Below are 13,430 nucleotides of genomic sequence, written 5' to 3'. Positions count from 1 at the left end.
TGCTTTCGCGTCCAACTCGCGTCAGGGAGCTTCAAAGCTGAGACCCGAAAACCCATGCTGGAATGAGATACTGCCAACACTAGTGGGGCTTCCATCAGCCTACCGTTCCTCAGCAGAAGGGTCGTTTCGTTTAGCAAAGAAAAGGAGAAAGGGAGAGAAAGAAGACATAAAATCGTTTATTTTGCTGTGTCGGTTGAGGAGAGTAGATGAGTCAATGGCCGGGGCTCAGCCAGGAGTTCACGCGCTGCAGCTCAAGCCCGTGTCCGTGAGCGAGAGCCTGAGAAAGGGCAACAAATTTATGAAATGGGATGATGTAAGTTGTATTTAATTTTTTTAAGGGGATGGGTTTATCACTGTCTTTTATGTAGCCAATGTTTCTTACACATTTACCACTGCACTGTAACACATGTCTTATACATTTTCCACAGTGCAACAGTCTCCACTGCCTGCTTCAGCGAATGTCGTTTCACCTCTGTTACTTTTGGCTACAGAAAGCGCTACAGTTGTGGGTGACAATGTCAAACGCATTCGAATTTTTGGTTTAAATGTCATCGTGAGCATGCGTGTGTGTTTCTGTGTGTATGTGTGCACAACCCGCGTGCGTGCCTTTTCAGATTTAGAATGAAAGGTCATTGCCTTGAATTAACCGCGTTACACAGAAAGCTGACACAATAGTGTGACATTTCATCAAACTCGTCTATAAACTTATACAACTCCACCCGAATCTCTGTAAGGCTATACCACTGAACGCTATAAACCTCGTTGAATGAGTGGTATATTGGTATCATCAGTCACTCTCGCCAGCATGTAGCAGATAAATGACCTTGATTAAAATGTATTGCTCACCGCGGTCAAGCACAGCTCTGCTACAACATATCGTCTCTGGGGAAGATTAGCCTACAGGAAAAGGCTACTTCTCATAGTCATTTCTAATAGGTACAACAACGTGTTTTATTTTAACACAGCATGAACATGTGGAAAGAAATTGCAAATGTGCGACTTTCTGTCAGTTTATTTGTCATCTTGGTAGCAGGCTAGGCTAGTATTTTTATGGATAGCCTAACGTTTAATGTTTTATTTCATTGACTTTTTAAAATATATTGTTGCCTTATAGACAGCCTGTGCCGCTTAAATAACAAGTAGGCTAGGCAAAATATGTGTGGGTCTACATTTTAAAACTCGTTTATAAATGTTATTCTGTTTTAAGCTCATGATGAGTCATAATTAGCAATTAAACAAATGATCTCTCTTTCTCTTTTTCTCTCTGCATGGGGCGGTATGTTGTGAGAAGGGGTGTGAGGTGTGTGTGTGCTAGCCAGGTTTTTGTGGTGTGCAGATGAGGGTGGGGACCACTTCCATTACCTCTCTCCAGACCCCATAGACTACCAGGTCTTTCCTGACACACACACACACAGCGCAATCTCACAGTTTTCACATGCACTCCTTCCTTCCTCCCTTCCTCCCCGTTTCCATCAGTGGAAAGAGTGAAACACGAAAGAGGGCAGGGAGAGAGATATAATTCAGACAGACATAGATCATTGAGTATGTTCTTAATCAAAACCTTTCCCCTGGTGCAGCTGTATGTCAGAAGAGAAGTGACATGGTAGTCATGGGAAACCATGACCAACCAGTGGAGCGAGGAAAGTGCAATATTGTGACGAGATGGAGCCCAAATCCTCTCAGCAGGGTGGAGATGGCATGGAGTGGCCAGAATACAGTTACTGTGATACACTGTCTCTGAGACAAGTGTTGTAGAGCAAGGAGAGAGGGAGAAGGAGAGAGGGAGAAGAGAGGGAGAGAAAATACAGAATGAGAGATGGAAAAAATCCTTTCTGGGGGTTTGAAAATACATTGCCTCCGTAGACGCCTTCTGTCTGTAATGCTAACCACCCAGACATTGTTAGAAAACTGAAGCTAAACAATTGGAACTCAACCCCTTTTGGCCCCATCCCCCTTTCTAGGCAATGGCTAATGGTACCACCCTTACATCTTCATCAGCAGTAATGGGACGAAACACTACTGTGACGGGTGAATTCCCAAGGCCACGGAGGCTGTCGCCACTCAGTCTGCCTGCTTCCCTCTGTCCCGTCACTCAAAGGAGAGCTGAGACAAAACCTGTTAACGATCACAATTACTCCTAAATGGGAAAAACTCCTTTAATTATGACAATTTCCTTCCCTAGTGTAAGATTTTGTCCAGAGGTAATTGAGAAAACCTTTTACCTCTTAACAGCCTATACTCTGAGATTGTGTGTGAATTCAGACCCAGGAGTAAGAGTCTCTGAGAATGCCATAATGACTTAATGTGTTTGTAGCTGTGGCCAGGGAGAGTTGTGTCATTCCGAACTTTATCCGCAACGTTATATTCAATTTTGTCAGATTCAAGCGGTTTCTCCTATTAATCTGTAATACTTCTCTGTGTAGCCTGCACATGTATGGCTCGAGTTGCACAAAATGGAACATAACGTTGCAGCTAAAGTTTGGAATGACAATTTAATGTGTACAACATCTAAAGACCTGCATCACTATACTGAGAGTGTTGCCGTTTCTAAAAGGACGTATTTGGGTGTTTTTGGAGCTTTTGTTCATCAGGTTTTATTTAGAGCCCGACCAATATGTCATTTTTGGGACCGATACCGATGTTAGGGAGGCAAACGCCACTGATTACCAATATATCAGCCGATATATTATTTTTTAGAGGTGGAATGACATTCTTTTAACACAAATTGTGCTCAAAGGATTAACAGATACTTTAAATTATGATTTCTTAACTGCATATTAAAATTAACATTATTTGAGAACATTTTATTTGTGGTTTACATGATAACCAACAAAAAGCAACTATATCCTCTATAAATACAAAAGTAAATACAAAACACTTTTTTAGTTTACCTTCTCAGGTACAAATATTGCTGTGAAAGGTTAATATCGGTAAACCGATGTATCGGTCGTGCTCTAGTTTTATTCACGCCCGGACACTGCAGAACGAGCATGAGGAAGTCTATCGCTGGTTGGTGAAAGTTTCTCAAAACCAAGTGAAATCGACAAAAACGTGTATGGACTCTTATATAACATTCCATTTACATCACAAATAGAGATTTGGTTGAAAAATATGAACTTAACCTTTAAGGGGAGGAGAATCTGATGAAAATTGTTGTTTTCACATCGTTACGCAGATTGTCACTGGCGACCAGCCATCTTTAGATCTCTCAGCCCGATGTTACAACATCATCCATCAATTCTCGGTGAAGCTTAGGACTAAAGACAAACACTTAGCCATGCCCAGACTTAATTTGTGTCGTTATTGTCATCGTAATGCCAGTACTCGATATAGTGCATCTTTCATCTGAGTTGTCATGAGTCATGGCATGCTCTTCATGTGTGTAAGTTGACCATTAGCTATTTTATTCTCTCTCTCTCTCTCTCTCTCTCTCTCTCTCTCTCTCTCTCTCTCTCTCTCTCTCTCTCTCTCTCTCCTCTCTCTCTCTCTCTCTCTCTCTCTCTCTCTCTCTCTCTCTCTCTCTCTCTCTCTCTCTCTCTCTCTCTCTCTCTCTCTCTCTCTCTCTCTCTCTCTCTCTCTCTCTCTCTCTCTCTCTCTCTCTCTCTCTCTCTCTCTCTCTCTGGAATAGAGTAGGATTGATACGATAGCAGCAGATACATCAGGTAGCACCAGTTCAGGTTATCCTATTACAGGTGAGGTGATGATCTCTTACCCTCCAACCCTCTGTTTCCAGTCAGACCGCTATAGGCCCTCGAAATCTTAAAATACTAGACCTCTTGGGCCAGTTTCCCAGATCCAGGCTAAACCTACTCCTCGACTAAAAAAGGGATTCGCCATTGAATATGCTTTTTAGTCCAGGACTAGTAACCAACCCCCTAGGAACTAAGCCAGTTCTTATTTAAAAGCACAAGGGAGATAAAGTATATACCCTGAACAAAAATATAAACGCAACATTCCATGTGGAGGTGTCGATAGCTCGGTGGAGCATTATGTACTTTATCGCCAGGATATTCACCTGTGTTTTTTGTTTTCCCCAGTTCGCCATTAAGTCGCACTGTAGTTGTTTTACGCATCGCTGTGAACCGCTGTATTGGTCGAATAAACCATTATTCTGTGATTCACACCTCCTGCACCTGACTCCTTCCAAATCACCAACTACAGCTTGCTTGGTGGTGCCCCTTGCTTAGTGGTGTTGCAGACTCTGGGGCCTTTCAGAACAGGTGTATATATACTGAGATCATGTGACAGATCATGTGACAGATTGCACACAGGTGGACTTTATTTAACTAATTATGTGACTTCTGAAGGTAATTGATTGCACCAGATCTTATTTAGGGGCTTCATAGCAAATGGGGTGAATACATATGCACGGACCACTTTTCCGTTATTTTTATTTTTTTATTTTTTTCATTTCACTTCACCAATTTGGACTATTGTGTATGTCCATTAGATGAAATCCAAATAAAAATCCATTTAAATTACAGGTTGTAATGCAACAAAATAGGAAAAACGCCAAGGGGGATGAATACTTTTGCAAGGCACTGTACAGTAGTAGAGCTATACCATTTTTAAAAGGTGGCTGTGGGCTCTGGTCAAAAGTAGTGCACTATACAGGGAATAGGGTGCCATTTGGGAAGCAGCCCTTGTCTTAGACACTTTTTTCAGAAACCATAATGTCTGGTTCTCTAATGCAGCATGGCGATATCTGGGAATCCTTTTGAAGAGTCCCAGCTTCACAGTGTGTCCAATTGTACTGTATGTATTACTGTATGATTCATCAGGCCAAGGAAGGGCAGACAGGAAGACAATCAGTCAGTGTGTTCAGCTGAGTGCTGCGCTGCGCTGGCAACTACGGACAGAAATGCCACAGCTTTTTATAGAAGCAGCCAATAATATCTGCCTTTGCTACTGTATGTAAAGATGGCCCTTGGCTAGGACTGTCACTGTGTGTGTGCATGTGTGGTGACATAATGCCTTGGTGTTGTCCTTTTCTAGGATGGTGTCTGTCACAGACAATAACATACGCGGCAGCTTTCTCCTGTTTCAATCACACACACACACACACGGCAGCTCTCTCCTGTTTTCATTCAGAGCCCTCTGTTTCGAGCACAGCGGAACGGAAGCAGCTCTCTGTCACATTCAATCACGCAACAAACTGATACACACACTTTAACAACACTGTTCAGCACATACACATACATTTACATCTCTCACAAATGATACACTTTTTTCTCTCAACAGGACTCCACTACGGTGACCCCTGTGACCTTACGAGTCGACCCCCAGGGCTACTTCCTGTACTGGACTGACCAGAACAAGGTAAGAACAAATATATTACACAGAAGAATATAATAACAAAGATATTACACAGAATGAAGATAATAACCAACGGTTACACTTTCGGTGACATCACATTTCCTTTTCAGAGGTCAAGAGAACTTTGGTTGAACCAGGAAACAGTTGATTATTTGTAAAGGCAGAGATGTTAGAGATACTCTTTAGATGGAAATACCTTTAGAAGGAATTGGGTTGTCCATATTGTAGCACTGAGAGACAATGTTGCTCTATGGAACTGTAGACACAGCATTCCAGCACCACTCCTAAAATACTATCCTAAGCAGGTGAGGCAGGACATACTTACGGGTCAGTGGTCACTGTCCGGTCATGGGTAACTGCCTGCTCAGTGTGGGTTTTTCTGGGGTACAACTGGAGTTGACAGCTACCTCCTGTCCCCACTTTCTCCTCATAATCAATAACAACAACAACAACACACAAGTCATGAGCAGGATGTTGTTTGAGTGGCTGTTGGCAGTCGGTGCTAGACTCATATACTAGCTTTACCTTCTTACTACAATCCTATGTGTGACGTGATCTGAGCTGAATCAGTGACATTTAAACTGGCAGTTATTCCTAGAAACCACCAGGGTCACATCTTTCCTTACTACCACAGCCAGTCAGAGGAGAGGGGAAAATATATAGCCACTATCCCCTAAGAGCAGAGGCGATTAGTATAGAGAGCAGGAAAAGATCAGAGGTGTGTTTGTGTGTGTGTGTATGGGTGCATGGGTGCGTGCGTGCGTGGGTGTGGGTGCGTGTGTGGGCTGAGGAGGTGGTGTCTCAGTCAGCAGTCCTGTCCCTGCCCAGGTCTGGTGGGATAGTGAAATACCTCCGTCTGTTTCAACACAAAATCAATGGCTCTAACTCTGACTGGTTCTACTGAGGCACACACACACACACACACACACACACACACACACACACACACACACACACACACACACACACACACACACACACACACACACCTCCAGACACATACACACACACACCTCCAGACACATAGGTAATATAAAGCCAGCAAGTCATCACTTCTGCCCTCTGCAGTATATAAATACAGACAGCTGCTACTGGCCCTGATTTACACCACACACATAATTACCTTTGGTCCTAAGTACATTATTGTACCCTTGCAATTTGTACCTTAAAAAAGACAATAGTGTACCTTAGGGGACAAGATAGTACAGGTACAAAAGCGTACCTTTGGAAAAGGTACACATTTGCCTTTGTAGGGTACCACCACAGTGACAAAGCAGCTTGTTCCTTTTAAGTGGCAAAAATGTAACTCTAAAAAGGTTTTTGGGTGTAGTTTAACACTGTAGGGTGTAAAGCCTTATTTGCATATTTCCCAGGGTGCCTTTAAAGGGAATTTTTGTTACCAGTACCACCCATGACTGTGTTTGCTAGTGACAAAGACATGGTTGTTGCATTCAAAGGCCTTCAGTCCTGTAGCCTTCACCAAGTGAGTGAGTGTCTAAGTGAATATTTTATAATTGAAATTAAACTCTTTATGACAATACATTACATACTGTATGTCATAAGGCCATACTTTGACAGCCTAGTTTAACCCCAACACAGTGGTCTGAAACTCCTGGCTTGCAGGCCACATTGGGCAAATCACGTTATGCTGGCTTGCAAAGTGATATGTAATTCATATTGGAACCCAGCCAGAGTTAGGATTTCCAAACATGTTAATCACCTGCAACCTGCATTTAGATGTAAGTTATTGATCTGAAAATGGATGTTATTTATCTTTGTGTAGCATAAAATCAATCAATCAATGTGCATGCAAAAACACACATTGGAACAAACTATTCTACAAATCAACCTGCAGTAGAGCATACTGGGAAGTATGATAATGATGGGTGTGGTTTTTGAGTGTGTGATGACTGTACCTTCATATTCAGAAATGTACCATTATACTAGATTATCTGCATGTACCTTAAAAGGTACCGAACAGTACCACGTGAGATTATATGTGTACCTCTTTATATTTTTGTATCCTCGGCAATAATACTGTACCCTAACCGTACCATTGTTTCTGAGAGTGTACTATCAACAAACTATATTTCTCCCTAACACACTGTGTCAGAGCATCTACCTGTAGGAACACAGAGGTGTGTGTCTGGAAGAGGATGTGTATTTGCACAGTATGTGTGTGTACATGCCTGCACATCCTGTATATGCAGTGTTAACGTACTGTTACAATGTGTATTTGTGAGGTATGGATGGGGGGGAAATCGATACAGTAGAGTATCGTGATGCAATATTATTTTGATTATCGATTCTATCGATTTTTTATTAAAATCTGTGTTTCTCCTCTTATACTTTGGCCTCCATCTTCTTTTTAAATGGTGAGGCAACATGTTTTCAGCACTTTTATTTCCATGACTGATCAAAACTCGTTTTTATTAAGGCTCTCTCTTCTTCCTCTGCAGCAGTATAGTGCAATATGTCTGGAACAGCGAATCACAATACAATAGCCGTATCGAATTGCAATCGTGATACATATAAAATCGCAATACATATCGTATAGACACCTAAGGATCGTGATAGTATCCGATGTGAAGTCCCTGCCTTATTTTGAAGGTGTGTGCTTTACGTGTTATTTTGCAGACCGTTACAAGCGTACCGTTACAAGCTGTTGCACTAGCAGTAGTCCACATCCTTACACATGTGCACTGGCCTGTCCACTGTTTTTGTGTGTGTGACATCCTGGTGGCCTGCAGAGCTAGAGCAGAGAAGAGAAGCAGTGGACAGATCGTCACTCTATAGCTCTTAGACACACACACACACAGACACACACAGACACACACACACACAGAGAGTTACTCAGCAGACCATGTGTGTGGGGGAGCATGCGTGCGCACGTACATACATTTTTTTATAAAAGCCTCAGTGAAGGATTCATTTACAGTGTAGCTGTCTCACAAGCACAGTCACGGTTGCCTCTATTTGTGTCACTTACGTCAGGTAGTTTAATTTAAAGGGGCTTATGTTTTTCAGTGGTGGTAGTTGTCCAGGGGTTTGTATGTGGTTGAGTGGGATCGAGACATCTGGCTGGAATTATTCAATGAGAGATCTTGGCACTGAGTCGTGGCACTGTGTGCCTGCTGTGTGTGTGTGTGTGTGTGTGTGTGTGTGTGTGTGTGTGTGTGTGTGTGAGTGAATGCATGTGTGTAAATGAGTCCAGCATCCCAGCATCTGTGTCTCTCTGCCATGTTGTATTCTTAAACAGGTATGTCAACTCATGCGGTCATAATTCTGAGATGTTAGTGTGTGTGTCTCCAAGTCCATTGTCTCTTGTTTCATGTCCCCATGTGTACTCCCTCAACCCAACCAGACCTAATCCGCACACACACACACACAGAAAACCAACAACACCAGGCCAACAGTTCAGTCATCACTCATCACCGATATTGTCTAACAGAGGATTAACATGACACACACCTCTCTACGCTACGGCCGCCGTTGTTGGCTAGTTTACATATTCCTGTCGTTCAATGGGCAGTGTCATGGCAACTAGAGAACAGCCTATCGCAGTCGTTATCAGCACACAGCACATTTGACTATAGAGTTTACATATCATATACACACACATTCCTTCACTGCCCAACAAGCAACAGGTGCCTGTGAAGGGTATAAATAAAGTATTCTCCCATTGGTGGAGAGCGCTTCTCAGGAAAGTGTTGCGTAATCTGGAGTGTTTGATGGACCTCACCAAATTAACAGCCATTTGGTCTAGTTGCCATGGTAGCCTTGAAATGCCAGGTGCAGTCGTCTCTTATTCCTTCTTCAGATTTGATATGAGCTGCTTTTGTTATCGATCTCATCTGATGTTTGCCTTCCACTCAGGGTATTTGAGCTGTGTGTGTCCGTGCGTATGTACATGCATTCGTGTGTGTGCACGTGCACGTGCGCATGCATGCATGTTTGTGCGTGTGCGTGCGTGCGTGTGGGTGTGCATGCGCGTGTGTGTGTGTTGTGAAGGAAGGTAAGGTCAGGGAGAAGGGTGAAAGGTTTCTCTAGGGACACTCCAGTTTCAGATCTCAGCCTCTCTCACTAAATTACATGTCTCTCAGTTACAGTTGGGGGTGGGGCAAAGATTGTTTTGTGCATAGTATAGTTGCACTACATAGATTAGAATATAATTTTATAGAATATAATTAAATAGAATAGAAAATGTGTGAATTAATTACTCTTCAGTTTATTGTAATATTTGCAGCTGTGCTCAGCTGTAGCCTGGGAAGACAGCTAATCTCTGCAAAAGTAGCCTTTTTGCCTTTTAATAAGTGTTGCTGTTGGTATAGTCTAGCTAGGGTAGTTAAGTGCTACCCGTCTACGTAGTTTCCTACTTTATCATTGCTTTGAACTGCTGAATGCTCAGTACTTGTGGCTGTGAAGTGTTGGAACATTGACTTGGACTGGTTTCAGGTCAATTTGTGACAACTTCTGTTGGAGGGGCTATATTTCTTCACCTCTGCTAGGTAATCAGCAATTATAGGGCCCTAGAAACCTGTTTATCTCAAAATTACATTTTTGTAATAGAAAAGCAACTACATTTGACGTTTTAAGTCCACAACAACGCTTAAACCACATCAGGAGACCACTTCTGAGGTGCAACTACCAGAATATTTTTTGTTAGCATCATCGCTAACGGCTACACAAAGTGTATCGCACACCGCACATGTACAGACGGAGAATTCTCTTTGCCTCTTCAGAAGGTTGGAGGAAATACGAATCACTGGTGCATTCTGTTCATATCTTATGATAAACTAGGGGAAATTAATACATGTTCAATACATTTAGTTGATTCCCTACTAAGTTCAATAAATGTTTTGATATTGTAGAATTCCGTTTTAATGTCTGGATTCCGTGATTCCGTCCGCGTTCTCCGCATCGCGGATTTGATAGGGTCATACAATTAGTAGTAGTACTTCAGTCTCCCCCAGTTTTTCAGCTGCTACTGTAAGCGGTGGTCTTGTCAAGCAGTGGTGTTGTCGGCCAAAATGAAGACTGTCGCCAAAACAAAGACGTTCTGCAGAATTGTTCTGCGATGTTACTCGAGGAAGGAAAGAGCGGAAGGCTTCACACCACTCTCTCACTTGAGTATGCTACCTAGTTATTTTCAGATGATCTAATTTTGCTCTTTTGTAGCTTTGTCAAGTATGTGTGTGATTTATATCCCTGTTTACTCCTGTCACTGTGGGTTTTAAAGACACTCCCCACCCTGTGGTTGCAACCCTTCTAATCTAGTGTACCCTGCGCGCACAACCCATGTGGACTTCCTAGCCTTCGGCAGCCTATGGAACTGCCTATCTGTGGTCAAGAAGGCAGCTATGTCGCCCTTCAGTCCCTATACCTTTTGGGTAGACATGGATTACCCCAGAGAACCCCAGAGAACACTGCTACTCCAGCTGCTCTCTTGTTATCTGACTATGTGTTATCCCATAGTCCTAGAGCATCTGGTCATCATGGTGGTGGCACAGGGCTACTAATTTCTCCTAAATTTAGATTTTCTCTTTTCCTCCTCTCTCATCTGTCCATCTCCTCATGTCACATGTCCACTCTAGCTTAACATTGTTGTCATCTATCACCCACCAGGTGCCCTTGGAGAATTCCTCAATGAGATTGACACCTTGATAAGCTAATTTCCAGACGATGGCTCACCACTCATCATACTGGGCAACGTCAACCTCCAAACGCCTGAATTCGAATTTCTTTCCACCTCTTTCTTTCCCCTCCTTGCCTCTTTTGACCTCACCCTTTTCCAGTCCCCTCCCACTCACACGTCAGGCAATATGCTTAATCTCATATTTACTAGAGGCTGGTCGCCTACTGATCTCATTGCAACCCCCATCCAGATCTCTGATCACTACTTTTTTCATTTTCTCTCCCTCTCTCCTCCAACCCTACCCACTCAAGCCCTACCCAGATGTACATACGCCATCACAATTTTTGCGCTCTCTCTTCCACTACTCTCGCCTCTTCTATCCTATAATCTCTTCCTTCTGCTAAATCCTTCTCCCTCCTGTCTCCTGACTCTGCCTCTTCGACCTTACTCTCCTCCCTTTCTGCCTCCTTTGACTCCCACTGTCCCCTTTCCTCCTAGCCGGCTCGACCCTCCCCTCCTGCTCCATGGCTGAGTGCCTCACTGTGTGCTCACAGAACAGGAGAAAATGTATAAAAAACTTCCGGATGACCTATCATCCTTCCACTCCAGATCCTCCTCTCCACCCTCTCAGGTCTGGGCGTCTCAGGCTTTGCACACTCCTGGATTGCATCCTACCTGGCAGGTCACTCCTACCAGGTGACATGGAGAGGCTCTGTGTCTGCACCACTCGCTCTCACTACTGGTGTCCCCCAGGGCTCGGTTCTAGGCCATTTCCTTGTTTCTCTATACACCAAGTCACTTGGCTCCGTCATATCCTCTCATGGTCTCTCCTATCATTGCTATGCGGATGACACTCAACTAGTTTTCTCACTCAACTATTCCCCCTTCTGACAACCAGGTGGCGACACGCATCTCTGCGTGCCTGACAGATATCTCAGCTTGGATATCGGCCCACCACCTCAAGCTCAACCTCGACAAGACGGAGCTGCTCTTCCCCCGGGGAAGGCTTGCCCGCTCCAAGACCTCTCCATCACGGTCGACAACTCCACGGTGTCCCCTTCCCAGAGTGCAAAGAACCTTGGCGTGACCCAGGACAACACCCTGTCATTCTCTGTAAACATCATAGCAGTGACTCGCTCCTGCAGGTTCGTGCTCAACAACATCCGTAGAGTACAACCTTTCCTCAGACAGGAAACGGCGCAGGTCCTAATCCAGTCACTCGTCATATCCCATCTGGACCACTGAAATTCTCTGTTGGCTGGGCTCCCACCTGCAACTTATCCAGATAGCCGTAACCAGTCTGGTGTTCAACCTTCCCTAGTTCTCTCATGTCATCCCGCTCCTCCATACACTCCACCGGCTTCCAGTAGAAGCTCGCATCTACTACAAGATCATGGTGCTTGCCTACGGAGCAGCTATGGGAACTGCCCCTCCCTACCTTCAGGCTATGCTCAAACCCTACATCCCAACCCAAGCACTCTGTTCTCCCACCTCTGGTCTCTTGGCCATCCCACCCCTACGGGAGATCAGCTCCCGCTTTAGCCAAGTCAAAGCTCTTCTCTGTCCTGGCACCCCAATGGTTGAACCAGCTTCCCCCTGAAGCTAGGACAGCAGAGTCCTTGCCCATCTTCCGAAAATGTCTGAAACACTACATCTTCAAAAAGTATCTTAAATAAGACATCTCAGTCTTATAACCCCCACCCCCCAAAGAAATGCCCTTGTCTTTTCATACTAGCACTGACTTTGCTGATAACTTCTGTATTGAGAAAAAATGTACTTACGACTGTGATATGTGGTTGTCTCACCTAGCGATCTTAAGATGAATGCACTAACTGTAAGTCGCTCTGGATAAGAGCGTCTGCTAAATGACAAAAATGTCAATGTAATAGTTGTGGTTGGTCGTACGATAGTAATAACATACGTTTTAGTTTCAGTATCAGAGTAATGGACTTTAACCAACAATACATCCACAAGTTGAATCCCCCACACACACACACTTACACACACACACTTACACACACACACTTACACACACACGCCTACACACACACCTCGTCTTGCCTCCATCGTAACAGAGTTCCCCGACGGTGCAGTTCTGTGGGATTGCTTAGCTGAAGCTGCTCCTTTAGTCAGCACTATGGGACAGAGACGGATGTACATCTACAGCCAATACACCCACAGAAAACTGTTATAGACCAGAGAGAGGGAAATAGGGAGAGATATGGGTAGGGGGTACTGGTGGAGGGAGAGGGATGGAGGGAATATGATGGAGAAAGAGCGGGATGGCAAGTTATAGGAAAATGGTGATGGAGAACGATGGAGAGAGAGGCAGGCAGACAGAGAGCTGGAGGGAGAGATACAGAGAGTTGATGAAGAGTGCACAAGAGAGATAGAGAGGGGTGAGGCAGGAGAAAACCTAGAGGGCTGGCCGGTAGATTTAGGACGGTTGGTTATGAGAGCAAAAGAGAGAAATGTATGA

General features: G+C 44.0%; 1 protein-coding gene across 1 annotated transcript in view; it reads left to right on the top strand.

The window, feature by feature from the left end:
- Positions 1-214: 214 nt before the first annotated feature.
- The window catches only part of LOC311108562 (1-phosphatidylinositol 4,5-bisphosphate phosphodiesterase beta-1-like), a gene marked incomplete at both ends in the record, with an annotated part of 191,922 nt that continues 178,706 nt past the window's right edge, over positions 215-13,430 (top strand). The window contains 2 exons of the mRNA XM_084151217.1: positions 215-313; positions 5,242-5,319. Coding sequence (XP_084007343.1) covers positions 215-313; positions 5,242-5,319 — 177 coding nt within the window. The remainder of the gene's footprint in view (positions 314-5,241; positions 5,320-13,430) is intronic.

This window comes from Coregonus lavaretus (assembly GCF_964263955.1).
Source record: "Coregonus lavaretus genome assembly, chromosome: 33".
Lineage (NCBI taxonomy): Eukaryota > Metazoa > Chordata > Actinopteri > Salmoniformes > Salmonidae > Coregonus > Coregonus lavaretus.
This window is presented reverse-complemented; position numbering and strand designations above follow the sequence as displayed.